The sequence below is a fragment of the Antennarius striatus genome, chromosome 5 (genome assembly GCF_040054535.1).
Source record: "Antennarius striatus isolate MH-2024 chromosome 5, ASM4005453v1, whole genome shotgun sequence".
NCBI lineage: Eukaryota > Metazoa > Chordata > Actinopteri > Lophiiformes > Antennariidae > Antennarius > Antennarius striatus.
Window position 1 is genome coordinate 13,945,838 of NC_090780.1, and position 18,016 is coordinate 13,963,853.

Sequence of the window (18,016 nt, forward strand, 5' to 3'; positions counted from 1 at the left end):
TGGTCAAGAAGAGTCAAAGATTCTCGTGAACACGCTCCTAAACCTGGTGGACAGCCTTCCCAGAAGAGCTGAAGCTGTTGTAGGGTGGACCAGTGATGTATAGAACCCTATAGATTAGGAATGGGTTGTCACTTACAGTGTGGCTGCATGATGCTGGGCATTTTCCGACACTGTACCAGTGTAAGCATTTACATGGTACAGTGTAGGATATATGGTATGTACACATACCATATATGCTCCCCAGACTATCACTGTCACACCACAAACTCAGTCATGTTGGATGTTGCTTGGCAGCAGCATGTTCACCACAGCACCTCCAGACTCTTTCACACCTGTCACACATGCTCAGTGTGAACCTGCTATCATCTGTGGAGAGAACAAGGCTTCTTACTTCTGTCTTACTTTTACTTCTCCACTGCAGCTGTTATTTTTTTGTTGTTATATTATGAGAATTAAGTGTCCCCCTAAATGTTTTTGAACACTGTAAATACAAAGAAAATAGCACATATTTACATATAAATAATGTCATAAAGAACATTTACAGTCTAGGCAATGTAGTATGAATCGTCTCAACTAATTGTCAGTAAAGATATGAATACTTTTTATCAGTTTAATTGTCCCTTCAGAATATGACCTGTGTGCATGTTGCTTCTAGGGAAACCCAGGGGAGACTGGCATCAGGGGACCACCTGTAAGTATCGCATGTTCGGAATCATTAACACACATATTTTTACAGCAGCAGTTCATGTAAGAGTGAGTTGTGTTTCAATCAGGGTTCCATGGGTCCCAGTGGGCTTCCAGGTCCACCAGGTGTGAAGGTGTGTTTCTCATTGCATATCCTGTGACTTGTTCACTGAATTTTGTTGTTGTTACTTGGTTGTCAAACTCAGGACGTTTTCTTGTTTTTCTCATTTTCTCAGGGAAATCCAGGAGAGCCAGGTGTTGGTGTCCAGGTAAAGCATGTCCAGTGGTGTTTCACTTCTTTTAGACAAGCAATTAAAAGGACGGTTTTTTGTTTTTGTTTTGTTTTTGTTTGTTTTTTTTACAGACACACAGTGTGAAACTTTAATTCTACTCCATACAGGGGCCTCCCGGTGCTCAAGGGAGCACAGGTGTGCCGGGACCAGCAGGCCCTCCAGGAGCTGTAGTAAGTCTGCTGTACAGGGAAAAAAATGCATCCTGTATTCTCATTCCTTAGAAAACTCATGTGTTTCATATTATGTTACCTCTTAGCATTCTATTTGTTTCACTCCCACAGGGTCCACAGGGCCCCCCAGGATTGCCGGGGCAGGTGGTGAGTATCCAATCTTGGCTGCTACTGAACTGCACACTGGGATAAATGTAAAATTGAGAATGGTCTGGAGCCAGAGGCATTTCAGTAATGGTTGAAATGGGAAGGTAATTAAATGAAAAGGCCAAGACATGTGTAGTTCTTTTTTTTGACTGATGGCAGCTTCAAATGGATTTTCTGCTCGTAATTTGAAAACGCATAATGTTACATTTTCAACTGAAAAACAAACACTGCCTGCTGTTGACAACTGGAGTCATATGCCCCTTGAAATTCTTATTTTCTGTTTCTATAATAATATCTGATTGGAATAGCAAATATTAAAAAAAAGATAAGTGAAGATGGCAGCATTGTGGACTAGTGGGTAGCGGTGGACTGGTCACACCAAATTGTCCTTAGGTATGAGTGTGAGTGTGCATGGTTGCTTGTCTTTTGTGTGGCCCAGCGATGAGCTGGCGTGTCATCAGGGGTGTACCCCGCCTCTCACCCTTGAACCATATTTCGGAGCACCGACTCATTAAAGAGGCAAGAAATTAGGAAACAATTTGAAAATATTCCTGGACGCTAGTTTTGGAGAAAAATATTAAACTACTTTTTTAAACAGAGGCCTTTTGGGAAACTGTTTTTAGTTATGTAATGTTTAAATGCAGCTGCCACTGCATAAGTTTGTAGTTAAATCCAGTTTCCTGAAACATGTGCCGACCTTTAGGGTGAAGCAGGCAAACCAGGAGTTCCAGGAAGGGATGGAGTTCCTGGCAAGGAAGGAATACCTGGATTACCAGGAAAGCAGGTGGGTGTGTGAATGCATCTATGTATGTAGTGACGTTTCATTAGATCTTCTTCATTGTTATTTGTTCCTAAGGGCATTGCTGGACCCCCAGGCCAGTCTGGTTTAAAAGGGGAGCAGGGAGACAGTGGCCCTCCAGGGAAGGTGAGAGCATGATCTAGCTATTGCAGAGCCTCTGGCTAGTATATTCAATTAAATTAGTTTTGTGGATCCTTGCATTGGATGAGATCCAAGCAGCTGAATATTTGCTGCCCGAGGCAGTAAAAACCTTTATTTTGTGCTATTATTAGATTCCTACTGCAAGAGGTTTCATCTGATACACAACACCAGGTGGTCCTATTCTAATTCTGGCTGCTGTTGTATGTTCACCTGGTGCAGGGGCTGTCGGGACCATCTGGTGATCCAGATAAAGTCCCTTGCTATTTGTCCACATCTTATCTTTGCGGGCCCAGAGCCTCTCTGTCAGTTATTTCTAGCTGTTTCTAGTTGTCTATAAACTCTGACACTTTAATTCAGGAACAGCTTGAGCTCCGGATTGCTCAGAAACTAAAAGAAACACATTTTCTGTCAAACACATTGATGGAAGTTCTATCAGTGGTCTGTGGTTGAGTCCAGTAAAGTTAATACAATTGACAATAGTGTAGTTTGTTTAATGTTTATTTATCTTGAAAATTTTGGCTCAAGTCTGTCAAAATAACCATTTTAGCTCAAAATGTGAAAACAAAAGCATCAGCTACCATTTAAAATTCTGTTGAATTAATTGAATGTGATGTTTGTAATCACTGTAGCTGCTCAGTCTAATATTAAGTTCAAATTCCTTGATGGTATTTTGAGATTAAGCAGTCACAGTGGAACTGCATCTTCCCATGCAACCTGTTTCTTAGACTGTATTGATAAAGAGAAGTTTGTCTCGCACTTGCTGATCTAGTTAAACAACTTTTTATCTGCCTGAGGTATACTTAGTCACTATTTTTTTGTGTTCCCTCTACAATAACATGTCTATTCTGTCTACAGTAGAGGTTTGAATTCTCTTTAAGCCAATACAGAAGAGGGCATAGGGGTTACGGTCGTCCTTCTGTCTCTGACAGGGTTTATTCTATCCATATCTCCTCAGTAACGACAGGATAGCATTCACTGAGATGGCACAATATCACTCACTTCTGTGTTATCAGCAATGTAGTTGATTTACTTAATTTAATAATTAATCTAATTAAATTAACGTAAATTCATTTAGCTGATTTAATTTAATTTAGTTGATTTATAAACATGACATGTTTCCCGTCATGTTTGTTGCTGCGATTGATTTTTTTTGGGGGCAGTTTTGCTTTTATGACAATTTCCTTCATGCGATGCCTCTGTGGCCATTTTTTTTTTTTTTTTGTAGCAGGTATCTGAACTTCTGCTGACATGCTACAATAGAGTAGTCCTGATGCAGAGGGTCAAATTAAAGGTCGAGGGCATCTTCCTCTCTTTAGTCATTTTCCTGTTTGGGGTTTCAATATCCAATCATTGTCAATGATTTCTCTGTCTAAATTTGGCTGATCACTGGCAGATTTTGCCAAGGGTAGTTTTAAAAACATTTTTAATTTGTTTAATGGAATATTTGTCCTGAGTTCACATTATCTTTAACTTTCACCAGAGGAGAGATGTGACCTCCATACTGTCAGTATACACTATTCATCTTACATTACTGGCCAGCAGACACATTCTCCTGTTACATTTAAAAGTTTTAAATCATTGTGAAGAAGTAAAAAAGTATGTCTTTTTTTAAAAAAGTCTCAAAAATAGAGTTTGTTTTACCGATACTCTGCCATCACTGATACTACTGCTGTTCACGATGTTGACATGATGTGTTGTGATAAATGTCTGGCTGGGAGCCTCAGGTTCAGCACCTTAGATTGAACAAGCACATTGACTCAGTTACAGTGATGCTGTCACTGAGTCAATGTGCTTGATAAATAACCAGGCTGCAGTTGTTCATCTGCTAAGTGGCTCCACTGTTTGTTCACATGCACCCAAATAATAACAGAAGCAAAGGGACACCGTGTTATTTTCCTGCTCCCAGGAGTAAATTGTCTTTGTTAGCAGATACAAGTAAAGTTGTCTATTTTATTATCCAAGAATTCATGGTCCACTTTGCTCCACTAATTCTCCACCCAGACAGCATTCCTGTAAATTTCAATTATGTAAAGATATAACAAAAATTTTGGACATCATAAAAAGACACTGTTAGTACTTATATGTTGTATTGTATATCTGTTAATGACTCCACAGCTAAAAATACAGATACCACACTTTCAGTTTGGGGTTGTGCAGTTCTTTCATGACATAAACCCCTTGAATGTGACAACCAGGTACTGAATCCAGCAGAGGGGGTGTTAATTCACCAAATAAATGAAGTTAATTAAATCCTATTACAGTACTTTTTTTTTTACAATGATATGCAACAAAACAGTAAGACAAAGTCTATTTTGTTCAGCTAATGTTTGTATTAACATCATATAAATCCATGAGTACAAAAACAACATCCAGAGGAACACATAGAGCAGCTGTTATCTGATTCTCATTAGCATCAGAGGAAGGAGCTCAAATATGTCTTGTATATTATCAATTGACATATTAAGTCTCCACCATCATTTAACACTGAACCCAGAATGACCAATTACAGTCTCTCTGCCAAATGGTTGAGTGATAAAGCAGAGTCTAAAAATGTCCAGTTGATGTGTGCAGTATTTTTTCTTGGCTGAAAAGGCTGCTTAACCAAGTGAGGATACTAATATAAATTTCTCCTTTGTTTAATCAAAGGAGAAATTTATATTAGGGGGAAATTTGTCCTGAGTTCACATTATCTTTAAATTTCAGACCTCTATACTGTCAGTATACATTTTGCATCTTAAATTACTGGCCAGTAGACCGTCTCCTGTTACATTTAAGCAATATTGCAATATTGTGAAATAATAACAGGTACAATTTCACTTGGACTAAATTACCTCTCTACTGACACCAAAAATAAGTTCTTTGCCATGTATGTTAGTTTGCTGCTCAAGAAAGGCTCAACCTCAAATATCAGCAGGGACTGACAGGTTAATAATCTTACTGTCGTAGAACTCAAAATTATTATCAGATTACTTGAATTCTATGGCTTTAAATGAATGTGTACGTGTTTTCATGAACTTCAACCCATACTGTGCTGAACTGATCTCTACATTATTAAAGGCTGTCTCTGGACCTCCTGGACCCAAAGGAGAGAGGGTGAGTCATTCTGAGCGACATGAACATGGAAGTACTGATACTGACATTTTTTTAGTATTTTAGTAGATGCACTAAAGGAAACAGGTTACTACGAGCATAAAATTTAAACTGTATATAGACGCAATGGATACTAAATTATTATCAGTTGAGCTGAAAACAAGAGGTTGTTGTAACGTCTCTCATTTACACTGATGTAGGGTCTTCCTGGTCAGACACTGCCAGGCGTGGCTGGAGAGCAAGGTCTACCTGGAGAAAAGGTAAGTCAGGACAAGCCATCGGCACTGAAATTTACTCTGTCAGTGTGAAAATGTGCTTTTTCAGTAGACGAGAACTGATGCCTACTGTCTGACAGGGTAACAAAGGAGACCGAGGCAGTGCTGGCATCAAAGGAGAGAGAGTGAGTGCCACCCTGCTGGATCATGGTTCACTCATGTTTACACAACAGCAACACATTGACATGTCAGCTGTTGTCTTACTAGGGAACGGTTGGAGAGGCAGGAGATCCTGGAGAAGATGTGAGTAATCTATTTATGTAAAATCAAAGTGTGTGTGTGTGGGGGGGGGTGATCTGGGGTTTACCAGTTGATGTGAACTGATCTGTCAACATTACATCATATTATACATTTATACCTTAGATGCTACAATTTGCCTGAGGACTTTAGCTTGTCCATGTGTACAACATTTAATTAAATTGTTTTTTACAATTGTGCTGTGTCTTTTCACTTTAAAGTTAGCATTTTCAGTGGATGTTTTGTTATGAATTAGCTATTCCCGCTACACCAATAAAATCATGAATGGGAATTGAATGGACTGGAATGGGTCCTCAAAAATCAGCCAGGTATTCTTATTCCTATCCTGCTATATGTGTTTTCCATACAGGGGGCACAGGGATCTCCTGGACCGAAAGGAGATAAGGTCAGTTTCTGTATGAATTTCAGAAGTTAACTTTGACCGTGAAATCTTATGATATCCACATGAGTGTAATGACCATGTATGTGTTACAGGGAGAGAAGGGTATTGGATTGGCTGGTACTCCTGGTCGGGTTGGACCTCCGGGTTTAAAGGTGGGTCAAAGAATACACCTTTGGAAAGTAAGGTTAAATTACTGAGTCTGCCAAAAGAGTGTCATCGTGTCGTGATTTCAGGGAGATCCAGGCCTTCCTGGCATATCTGGTCCTCCGGGGCCAGAAGGAAAGGCAGGGGTTGTTGGGCCACCTGGTCTGAGAGGAGAAATTGGAACACCTGGACCTGCTGGACCACAAGGGGGGCAGGTTGGTGAAATTGCTGACTATACACTACTACATGCTTTCATTTATGGTCCGTGAGGCATTATTTTCAACTATTGGGGTCATTTTCAGGGTCCCCAAGGCTTTGTAGGCCTTGCAGGAAATGTTGGAGCCCCAGGTCCTCCTGGACCTCCTGGACAGTCAGTGAGTTTAGTTTTTATTTCACTGTGATTAGAGTGATTAGAACAACTGCTTGCTATTGTGAAATGGAGGTCTGAAAGACAGCAAGTAAGAAAATGTGCTATTTTTATTATAAACACACTAAATAAGTGTAATAAATGTTTTCCAGGGTGCTCCTGGAACCATTGGGGTCAAAGGGGACAAGGTGACTTTCCAAGCCAACAGATTTTCTCATCTATGTGCTTAAATTTTAATAGGGTATTTTGAAGGGTGTGAATATTATTTTTTTGCCAGGGGGAACCTGGTGTTGGAACCCCTGGTGCCAGAGGAGAGAGAGGAGATCCAGGAGCTAGAGTAAGACATCGGTTACCTCACTGTACCATTGAAGGTGTGATCTGAAATGAATTTGCCTCAGGATAATAGACATGAAAACATTTGTGTGCCTTTCACTGTCATGTCTTAGGGAGGAGAAGGTCGTCCTGGCTTGGATGGTGAAAGAGGGCTAACGGTAACAAATCATGCAGTTCATTTTTTATCCATCTTTCAACTTGTTATGTACCAACAGAGATTTTTTGGGTTTTACATATTCAGACGTCATCAGTCTGAATCCGTATCATAAATGATGAGACATGGTGTACGTATGTTTGTATTTCCATCAGGGTCCTTCAGGGATCCGTGGTGCTCGGGGAGAAAAGGTGAATTGTCCAGTCCTGTATTTTAATTTTTATTTTTTTGTCATCTGTCCTGTGAGCATTCTGCTCCTATAATGTGTTGAATAAAAATGACATCTGAATAAGATGTTTTACTCTTGATCTTTTTTTTTTTCCAGGGAGACATTGGGCTGCAGGGTGACAAAGGAGAGAAGGTGTGTCTGTTTCAATGTCCACTAAGCCCAGCTGCTGGCTGTATATCTGGCCTTTGTTTATGTTGATAAGCAACAGTGACACAGAAATGAAGAATGAGGAAGGTATTTGTGTCTATGGTGCTATTTAGAAAGAGCTCTTTTATGAGACTTGCTCTGTAGGGAGCAGACGGAATATATGAATACACACAATGTCAATGGGTTAGAATATCAAAATGTAAATGTAACAAAGGGCACATTGTGTATAAGATTTTTTTCTTTGGGTGATGTTCGATACTTATCGCTGTCTTTCACAGGGAGACACAGTACTTGTGGGAGGACCTGCTGGAGAAAAGGGCAACAAAGGCGAAGCAGTTAGTGAAAGTTTGGATGGGTCCAAAGGCTTCCTTTAAGAAGAATGTCCACTTTTCTTACAGCATATATTTGGTTTTACTTGTGGTTGATTTCACTGTTTGATTCTAGGGTGACAGGGGACCCAAAGGTGTGCAAGGAGAAAAGGGGGTGAAGGGTCAGGAGGGTCCCACAGGGGAGCACGTGAGTTTTTTGTTTGTTTTTTCCTAAAGAGAGACTAATGAACATTTTCAAATTTAATTACTTTTTAACTATATTTCTGATCCATTGATCTATCATGAAATAGTGGAATGTGCATAAACTTTAACATATTCTCATCCCAGCTTTGGAAAGTTCTTGTGTGTAGTAGTTTGACTCCTTTCTAGCGCATGATTATTATAGTTGGATTGTGAGATTAAGGAACTACTCCCACATTGGACACAAACTCGCCTCTTTCTACTTTTTAAAATATATTGATAGATAGATAGATAGATAGATAGATAGATAGATAGATAGATAGATAGATAGATAGATAGATAGATAGATAGATAGATAGATAGATAGATAGATAGATAGATAGATAGATAGATAGATAGATAGATAGATAGATAGATAGATAGATAGATACTTTATTAATCCCAGAGGAAATTGCATATATCCACTGCTCAGGCATTACTTAACAAATAATACTGGATAAACACCAGGAGAAAAGGAAACACTGACATCACAGGACATACCACAAGACATACATTACACTAACAGACAGGCACATGCAGCACTAACAGGACTTATATACTAAACTATAACTAAAAATATAAACAGTATAAAATATAATAATATTACAGTATATAAAATAAAATCTAAACAGTATAAAATTGAATTAAAATATAAAAACAGTATAAAAAATAAATAAATAAATTTTATATATATATATATATACAACAGTATAAAATTAAATTTAAATTAAATTAAATCCATTTTCAACCCCGTGCTGACCTCGCCACCTCCCCCCCGCTCCTCCTGAGAGAGTCATTGTACCCCCTGATGGCACGGGGCACGAAGGAGGACCTCAGCCTCTCTGTGGAGGCGCTGTGTGACAGCAGTCTGCCGCTGAAGGTGCTTCTCTGCTGGGAGAAGGTGGTGTGTAGGGGGTGCCTGGTGTTGTTCATGATGGCCTTAATTTTAGACATGGTCCTGCTCTCCAGAAGCGTCTCCACAGAGTCCAGGCTCAGCCCAACCACTGAGCCCGCTCTGCGGATGAGTCTGTTCAGACGGTCCATATCTCTTTTCCTGGCCCCCCCACCCCAACACACAATGGCGTATGACAGCACACTGGAGACTACGGACTGATAGAACATGAAAAGGAGCTTAGAACAGATGTTGAAGGAGGCCAGCCTCCTTAGGAAGTACATCCTGCTCTGCCCCTTCTTGTACACACAGTTGGAGTTGAGTGACCAGTCCAGTCTGCTGTCTAGCTGCAGTCCCAGGTACTTATAGTTTTCTACCACCTCCACCTCACTGCCATTGATGATCACCGGCTGTGGAGAGGGAGGTGCCCGCCGGAAATCCAGAACCATCTCCTTTGTCTTGGAGACGTTGAGCTGGAGCTCAACGTCTTTTTCATTGGAGCTTTTTTTTTTTTTTGGAGCTTTTTCATTCATTGGAGCTTTTTCATTGCTCTGATGATCTCATGATCACAGGAGTAACTAGAGGAACTGGGAATGATCAGCACACCCAATTCACTCTCAAAGATACATGGCGCCAAATTGGCAGCGTTTCACAATGTGAAAATGAGAGCGAGCAAAATATTTCAGGAGACACCAACACATTTTCCTCCAGTCAACAACTGATTTTCATTGGCATGAAGCAGAGAGAATCACAAGATTTGTTGCATTTAGGAGCCTGATATCAACTTTTATGATTTTTTAATAATTGTCCAGAAATTTTTGTTTCCTGTTATGTATAAATTTTAATCAGAGCATTTCCCTGATGCCAGTGTTTTATTAAAGTCACAGCTGGATGATATAATGTCATTTTTCATGTGTCTCAGGGGGTCTACCAGGCTGAGGCAATTGACTGGTCATTGAAAAGTCAAAAGAGGATCAGAAATATGAATCCCTCGATGATAATATATAATCAGTGTCCTAAACACTTTAACCCAAATCTGAGATGAGATTGTCATTGTATTGATTGCAAATGATCCATTACATTTTGACATCAGGGTCTGAGAGGAGAGCCAGGTGAAAGAGGATCCACTGGATTCCCAGGTGCCCGTGGCCCCGGTGGACAGAAGGCAAGTGACTCAGTATTGATCGTCACTGTAATTAAAAGTGTCCAATTATGTTTTTTCAAGTCCCTACATATATAGTAGTCCTCCCTAACCCTACTGACTGCTCCAGAAAAGAACATAGAGAATATCAGAATAAGGCCAATTTAAGAATGAAGAGGTCAAAAGAAATCCTAAATAGAGAATAGATAAGAGAATGCCAGTGTATATACATGGTGCACTATATTGTCAAAAGTATTTGCTCACCCATCCAAATAATCAGAATCAGGTGTTCCAATCAATTCCATGGCCACAGGTGTATAAAATCAGGAAACCAGGCATGCAGACTGCTTTTGCAAATATTTGTGAAAGAATGGATCGCTCAGTGAATTCTGGTGTTGAACCGTGATCGGATGCCACCTGTCAAATCAAAACAGTTTTTATTTATATAGCGTCAAATCATGACAAATAATGTCATCTCATAGAACTTTCCATATAGAGCTGCTCTATCAGTCTCTCAGGCCTATTTACAGAAACCTAACTGATTTGTCCAGGAGCAAACATTAGCAAGAACAATTTACTTTTAGCAGGCAGAAACCTCGAGCAGGCCCTGGCTTCTGGAGGATGGTTGTCAGACTTGACACATTGGTGTCACAGAGAAAAAGAGAGCGATAGAGAGAGATAGAGAGAGAGATAGAGAGAGAGAGAGAGAGAGAGAGAGAGAGAGAGAGAGAGAGAGAGAGAGAGAGAGAGAGAGAGAGAGAGAGAGAGAGAGAGAGAGAGAGAGAGAGAGAGAGGAGAAAGAGAGACAGAAAGATTGGGAATGGAGGAGAAAGGGGGAAATGGGGTAGACACATTGATGAATGCATGATGACAAAGGAAGAAAGAAGGAAGCAGAACCCCAGCCAATGATTAGATGATGGATGATGCTGGAGGCAGTAGAGGAGCAGGTCCACAGCACTGGATGAGGGGTGATCCTGGGAAAACCTGTGAGGACATAGAGCACATAGGATTCGGGGAAGAAGTCGAGTCAGTAAAATTGCTTGGGCATCAGGAGTAACATTGAGAAGACCAGACAGGATGAGGAGCAGAGAGTAGCTCAGTGTTGTGAAAAAGAAGATTAGGAGAGAGAGAATCAGAGAGGAGGAGCAGAGAAACTGATCTAAAAGACGAGTCTGGAATTGACGGTTTCCAGGTAAACTATACTTACTCATTGTGTCAAGTGTCAAGTTTGATGGAGGGGAGATTGTGGAGTGGGAGGATTTTTTTCAGGAGCTGTAGTTAGTTGGCCCCTTAGTTGCAGTGAAAGGAATTCTGAATGCTTCAGTGTACCAAGACATTTTGGACAATTCCATGCTACCAAACTTTGTGGGAAGATCCTTTAATGAAAACATAGTTATCTGGCATGTTTAACCAGTAACCAAAAATTCGATACACTGTTTGACTCTGGACAAGTCCTGTTAGCTCCTTCATGCTGTTAGCCAGTAATCTCTCATTGTCTATGATGATTGTCGGGAGACAGGGTTTTTATTATCTGCTCTCAATACTCATCCATTGTCTCCTCCGTTGATTTCTTTTCCAATCTTCAAAAATGTTTTTTCACAGTTCCACAAGGGATATTTTTCAGTTCTCCCAGTCAGTTCTCCCATCAACACAATGACTTAAGGGGTTTTACGATAAGCTGACTGGGGGTGAAAGTACCTCCATGAATAGATGAAAATTTCCAGTCATAATGAAAAATAATACAGAAAGAACTAGCAACAAAGTTAAAAGTAAAAGTGCCCGTAGTTACAGTGTGCACATGTGCATAAGAGCATGTCCATGGTGGTGCATGCACAATTAGTCACATTCAGACATCAGTAGGGTCATGTGCACGGTGTTGACAGAGGAAGCTCATTAACATTTAATGGCCAGCCCAGAAAGACAGCGTGTTTTCAAAGACCATGGATCAGTTTAGGGGCAATACTTTTTTGAATAGATTGTAGTTTGATTTTTGGCAGCTGCATGAAATTACTTAAAAAGAGTATGGTATGGGACATTATCAGTATAGTATTAACATGATCAGAAGTAGGTACAAGTAATAATTTCTCTGTAATCGTGTGTTTTTTGCAGGGAGAAGCCGGCCAACCTGGAGTACCTGGGGAATTGGTCTGTTCATACAAATACAGATTTTTGTGTATAATTTTCTCTTTTTGTACCTAAAAGAATGAGAGATGACCTCAGATTTGTCTTCCAGGGTTTATCAGGTAAAGATGGACTGATGGGTCGTAAGGGAGACAAAGGAGAGATTGGTGTGATCGGAATCAGAGGAATCAAGGTATTCTTCATGTGTGTGTGTGTGTGTGTGTGTGTGTGTCTGTGTGTTTTTTTGTCTGTCATGCCTCGTATGCAATGATTGATCTATCTATGATGGATCATTTCTTTTTGTTATTTTAACTTCCATTGAAGTTCAGATAATTTATTTTCGGGATGGCACGTAAAAGTACAAAAAAATATTTTTCTAAAGTAACTAATCTGCTTTGAAAATATAAACCAAGTATGAATATTTATTTTAAACTGTAGGAAGTCAAAGTAAAGTACAAAAATAAAGAACAGATATCTGAAAATTCTACATTAAGAAAGTCAGCTTTCCAACTGTCTGTGTTCAAACACATGCAACTTGAGTCTGTGTCAACAGTAAGTGAACATCTAATGATTCAGAGTGGGAAGTCACAGAGTGTGTAAAGATGGCCACTCTGTCTGGGTGCTTTATGACTCATACATCTCTTGATGCACTTTTGTTGATGACAGAGTTCTGTGTTTCCAGGGTGACCGAGGACCCAAGGGTGCTTGTGGAGGTGATGGACCAAAAGGAGAGAAGGTGTGATTGAGAAAGATAGATAAAATATGGTTGAGTCAGAGGAAAAAATGCAAAGGAATAAATGAGCATGAATCAAATTTTGTGGGGATATTTTCTCACTGGCTGCTACCATATTCACAACAGGTATTTTCTGTCCAAACAGTGACTGATTAAACTGAAATATCTTAACATATAACTGCTGAATGGTAGTGCACACGACTGAAGAAAAAAGATACTGTATTCCTTTTTTTATGTGTGTTAAGTCCATTTAATAAAGGTACATTCACTTTAAATGAATTTATGGTTATGTTCAGGGGAACGCTGGTATTCATGGACGGGCAGGCCTACCAGGAAGAAAAGGCGAACAGGTATGACTGATCGATATTAGAAAAACAGGTGTCATCAGGTCTCAGTGTCTGCTCTATGTGAATTCCAGGGGGACCTTGGACCTTCTGGGGCCCCAGGGATACCTGGAAAAGAGGGGATAATTGGTCCTAAGGTATGTGCTCCTCAATATTTTATTTGTACCAAACATTCGTCCTGGTGGAAAGCGCAACCTTTTGTCTGTCTGTGTAGGGAGACCGCGGATTTGATGGGCTGGGAGGACCCAAAGGGACTCAGGGAGACAAAGGCGAAAGGGTGAGTTGGTTACTTTAACTTACATACATACAAAACTAAGAGTTAGGCTAATTACATGTTGTGTGTACAGAATCATTCATCTGCACAACTACCTACTTGAAATAAATAACTGTCTCTGGATCATGTAGGGCCCACCAGGGATACCTGGACCTCCTGGTCCCAGAGGTGTGGATGGGGCTCCCGGCCTGACTGGATCTCAGGGACCATTGGGTGCAAAAGGTCCAGAGGGTCTTCAGGGACAGAAGGTGACTATTATCAGTTTGACTGATAATTTTACATTTTGGTGAGAAGTAGAAAAATAGAGAGTTAACAAAACTTCCTGCTGCTCGGTTTGTGTGTATTAACAATGGCTAACATTAAAAAGAGCTCAATCAGAATAATAATTGATGAACAATCTGGCAAAGAAGGTATGGCGGGGAGCAGAATAAATGGAGAGTTGACTGGCAGCTTGAGGCTGCAGCAGCAACAGGTGAGGGGGGTTGGCCTGATGAGGAGGAAGAGGCGGGCAAACAGAGGAGGAGGAGGGGCAGGTGGAAAAGTACTGGGATGTGACATGAAGGATGATGTGACTAACGGACTTAATGTGAAATACTTATTTTAGATGTAGTTGTAGTCGTAGCAGTAGTAGTTATAGTTTTAGAAACAGCAGTAGCAGGAAATGTACAGCAGTATTAGTATTAGTGTATTAGTATTAGTATTAGTATTAGTATTAGTACAGTGGTATCTCTACTTACGAAATTAATTGGTTCCGGAAGAAATTACGTAAGTAGAAAATTACATTAGAGACGCGTTTTCCATGCAAATGCTTTAATCCGTTACAAGCCCACAAAAATTCCGACCTAAATGTTTGATAAAGCATAAAAATGCATCAAATATGTGACAAATACTTGTTACGATGAGATTATTATACAATAAATGAGAGTTGTGCATAACTCAAAAAACAAAGAGTAGAGTAAAGAATAATAATGACGTTTATTTACCTTTCAACAGCTGTCTCCATTGTTTTTTGCCCTCTTTGATTCATGCGCTCCTATCTCACGATGCCTTAAACGTCCTTTTGTTTTAATAACGTGTCGATTGTAGATTTTTAGCCGTATTCTTTGGTGAGATCAACCAAATGCATCCCTTTCTCAATGCTCCTCTATTATCTCTTGATTTATTTGTACGGACAAAAAACTCTTTTCTTCGTCTTTTCTTTTCCTCTTTTCTCCGTCACGTTTTTTGGGGTCCATAGCGAATACGTACTGAAAAAGTTATTATATTTGTGCAAAACTACCAGACTACCTCACGGGTCGAGTGCCGAATGCCGAGACACTCCATAAGCACCGTTCTAGCGCCACACAGAGGTGGAGTGGCATCCCTCTTAGCCAATGGGATGCCAGGAAGATACGTAATAGATAATAGCCAATGGCAGTGCAGCTATGACAATGTTGCGTTCAGGAACCTGTGGGAGATTCGAGAATCAGCCGATACTGTGTTTTTATTTGAGTATCAGCCGATACTGTGCTTTTACATTACGTAAGTCGAAATTTCTTTCGTAAGTAGAGGTAATATTTTCCTGCTGAGAAATTTCATAAGTAGAAAATTTCGTAAGTAGACACCTTCGTAAGTAGAGATACCACTGTATTAGTATTAGTATTAGTATTAGTATTAGGCATTCTGAACCAGTCAGAATAGGGACTGGAAATTTAAATGGACAGTCAAGCTTAGACATGTTGGGCCTGATGTTTCAGCTCATTTAAGTCGACAGTGAGAAAGTAGCAAACAAGACAACCGGATTCAAAACTTTAGGCGTCACTGTCAGCGGGGCCACACTGACAGCCTCCTGAGAAGCTGCTCAGCTTGTAAAATCTGCATGGATAAAGTCAAAACTATTCTCATTACAGTGTGAGAGAACACTGGTGCTGGCTGCTTTTCTCTTGTATTTTGGACCAGTGACAAAATGTGAGCTGATGAGGCCGTTGGTTGGCGGTCCTGATGCTCGGGGCCTTCCTGAGCTAAAAGTGTTCTCTTCAAAATGTAACTAGAACAGCACAGTTTTATTGTGTTCCTTATAAATTAACATACATGGAGTGGAAATTGTCTGATTGAGCACATTCCTTGTCGTAATTCATACATTTGGAGAAGGATCATCAGAAGGTTAATCATAATTTTTGACGTGTGCTTTGTATAGTTCGGGAGTTATTAGCCAAATGAAACCTGCTCAGTCTTAATAATGCTACAGAATCATTTGAAAATGTTGTCATGGTGTTTTGCCTGTGTCAGGGGGAGAGAGGTCCAGTTGGTCCGGCGACTGTGGGTCCACGTGGCATCCCAGGCATCCCAGGGGACCGAGGTGAAATGGTTAGTGTCACGCTAAGAATACTAATTGATTTCTTGACAGCTTTGGAAGAAAACACATGTGTCTGGGAAATTATTGGAAGGATTATGACATTTAAATAAAAATGTTAACATTATACAGCACTTGAATACTTGCAAAATTTGTAGTGTCACATGTTTCACAATTTTTCTAAATCATTTCATTCTTGTGAGCCGTTGTCACTCTTACAGTTGAATTTGGACCAAAAATGGGAAATTGAAAATAACATCTTAAAAACATCATATTATTACATTATTATCTAATAACAAGGACAGAATGCTGATGGTCAGAATCCTTAAGATCAACTTTTCTCTTGGACTTTGACCTAAGCTTGTGTCTGTGTGATGAATCAATGTGCTTGGGGTGTGTCCTAATTCCTGTCCATGTTGCAGGGAGAGATGGGCCCAGATGGAGCCAAGGGAGACAGAGGAGAACCAGGCATGACGGTCAGTGCCGGAGCCCTACAGCAGGACTCAATCTCAAGATGCTGACACCGAAAGCGCGCAGACACACACACACACACACACACACACACACACACACACACACACACACACACACACACACACACACACACACACACACACACACACATGCAGAGACAATATTAAAGGCATATTGTTTTGTAATTATTTTTGTTTTCTTTTTATTTTGTGTTCAGGAGGAGGAAGTCAGAGAGTACGTCCGCTCCGAGATGAATCAGCACTGTGGTAAGTCTTTCATTTATTTATTTTTTAACATAAAGTTCTTCAAACTGTTTAGTGTAGTGCATGAGTCACAGCCTCCACTAAACTTTACAAGATTGTCTTAGAAAAGAATCTGAAACAATGCCATAGCGCTTTAAACTGACCTTCATTATCCGTTCTCTTCCTCCTCCCTTTCTGTCCATCTGTTGGATCCTCAGCCTGTGGAGGTGAGTTCATCATTCAGCTGCTGCACAACAGAGAAGGGTGGACAGAAGGGCTGTGATTTAGTATGAGTCACAGTGGTATATAACGCATATGCTTCTGCCGAGTCTGCAGTGGGAACCGTCAATCTTTTATATTACATATGCGTCAGTGAATGCGCCTTCATTCTTGCATTTAGATTTTAATTTCCTGGTGGGAAGGAAATGTTTGAACAAATAACAAGATGTTGAAAAACACTGGTGACCTGGTTCCTCCTGGATGGATCTGAAAATATCTCTGCCTGCCATATCTTCATAGTCCATGGATGCTTTCTGTCCTCTCCTTACTTGTATTTAAATCTCAATCCAACTGCTTTTTTTTTTTTTTTATTCATGGGTTTTAATATTAAGCTCAGGGTGCAGGGCAATTTTTTTTTTAAATCAAGAAAAATAAGAAATCAACGGGCGTACTTTTGAAGCGTAATGCAGTGTTTCTTAATTGTCTTTTGTGTGTGTGTGTGTGTGTGTGTGTGTGTGTGTGTGTGTGTGTGTGTGTGTGTGTGTGTGTGTGTGTGTGTGTGTGTGTGTGTGCGCACACGCACTTGCATGTGCTCGGTGAATAAAACCCCTCCACCATAACAGAGAAGTAAATATAAATATCCCTGCACACGCTCTATGAATTACAGTTATTGGCATATTACACCTAGACGTAAAAGCGCCACTGTCACTGTCGGACCTCATGCAGCCTTTTCGGCCATCCGCCATCTTTTATTCACATCTCGGCGATCTTCTGAGCAGAGAACGAACGCACAGCTGACCCATTAACAGCAACAAAAAAAGACTCTTCAGTGTGGACGTTCATGAATGTCCACGTCACTCTATATATACTGTATATATATATATATATATATATATATATAGATATTCTTTTTTTTTTAATGGGTTTGTCCCCGTGTAGGAGCTAAATGATTTACTTGGTGTCCTGGGGATAGTTGGTGCTCAGGTATAAGGAGGAACCAATGCTGGCCGGGTTAGGTTTCTGGGCGTGTCAGACTTTTGTCAGACTTTTGATTACCAGGAAGTACATCAGTGCGTCATTCAT

The 18,016-nt window shown here is 40.2% G+C and overlaps 1 protein-coding gene across 1 annotated transcript in view; it reads left to right on the plus strand.

Annotated features, from left to right (window-relative positions):
- Nucleotides 1–18,016, plus strand: part of col7a1 (collagen, type VII, alpha 1) — a 73,076-nt gene that overhangs the window by 49,970 nt on the left and 5,090 nt on the right. Inside the window, exons 81-114 of the mRNA XM_068314822.1 lie at nucleotides 656–691; nucleotides 774–818; nucleotides 921–953; nucleotides 1,085–1,147; nucleotides 1,259–1,294; nucleotides 1,998–2,078; nucleotides 2,151–2,219; nucleotides 5,292–5,327; nucleotides 5,525–5,584; nucleotides 5,680–5,724; nucleotides 5,807–5,842; nucleotides 6,207–6,242; nucleotides 6,332–6,391; nucleotides 6,473–6,598; nucleotides 6,686–6,757; nucleotides 6,903–6,938; nucleotides 7,028–7,087; nucleotides 7,197–7,241; nucleotides 7,393–7,428; nucleotides 7,563–7,598; nucleotides 7,892–7,948; nucleotides 8,058–8,129; nucleotides 10,147–10,218; nucleotides 12,304–12,339; nucleotides 12,428–12,508; nucleotides 12,998–13,051; nucleotides 13,345–13,398; nucleotides 13,467–13,529; nucleotides 13,607–13,669; nucleotides 13,798–13,914; nucleotides 15,935–16,012; nucleotides 16,421–16,474; nucleotides 16,690–16,738; nucleotides 16,933–16,941. Coding sequence (XP_068170923.1) covers nucleotides 656–691; nucleotides 774–818; nucleotides 921–953; nucleotides 1,085–1,147; nucleotides 1,259–1,294; nucleotides 1,998–2,078; nucleotides 2,151–2,219; nucleotides 5,292–5,327; nucleotides 5,525–5,584; nucleotides 5,680–5,724; nucleotides 5,807–5,842; nucleotides 6,207–6,242; nucleotides 6,332–6,391; nucleotides 6,473–6,598; nucleotides 6,686–6,757; nucleotides 6,903–6,938; nucleotides 7,028–7,087; nucleotides 7,197–7,241; nucleotides 7,393–7,428; nucleotides 7,563–7,598; nucleotides 7,892–7,948; nucleotides 8,058–8,129; nucleotides 10,147–10,218; nucleotides 12,304–12,339; nucleotides 12,428–12,508; nucleotides 12,998–13,051; nucleotides 13,345–13,398; nucleotides 13,467–13,529; nucleotides 13,607–13,669; nucleotides 13,798–13,914; nucleotides 15,935–16,012; nucleotides 16,421–16,474; nucleotides 16,690–16,738; nucleotides 16,933–16,941 — 1,906 coding nt within the window. The remainder of the gene's footprint in view (nucleotides 1–655; nucleotides 692–773; nucleotides 819–920; nucleotides 954–1,084; nucleotides 1,148–1,258; nucleotides 1,295–1,997; nucleotides 2,079–2,150; nucleotides 2,220–5,291; nucleotides 5,328–5,524; nucleotides 5,585–5,679; nucleotides 5,725–5,806; nucleotides 5,843–6,206; nucleotides 6,243–6,331; nucleotides 6,392–6,472; nucleotides 6,599–6,685; nucleotides 6,758–6,902; nucleotides 6,939–7,027; nucleotides 7,088–7,196; nucleotides 7,242–7,392; nucleotides 7,429–7,562; nucleotides 7,599–7,891; nucleotides 7,949–8,057; nucleotides 8,130–10,146; nucleotides 10,219–12,303; nucleotides 12,340–12,427; nucleotides 12,509–12,997; nucleotides 13,052–13,344; nucleotides 13,399–13,466; nucleotides 13,530–13,606; nucleotides 13,670–13,797; nucleotides 13,915–15,934; nucleotides 16,013–16,420; nucleotides 16,475–16,689; nucleotides 16,739–16,932; nucleotides 16,942–18,016) is intronic.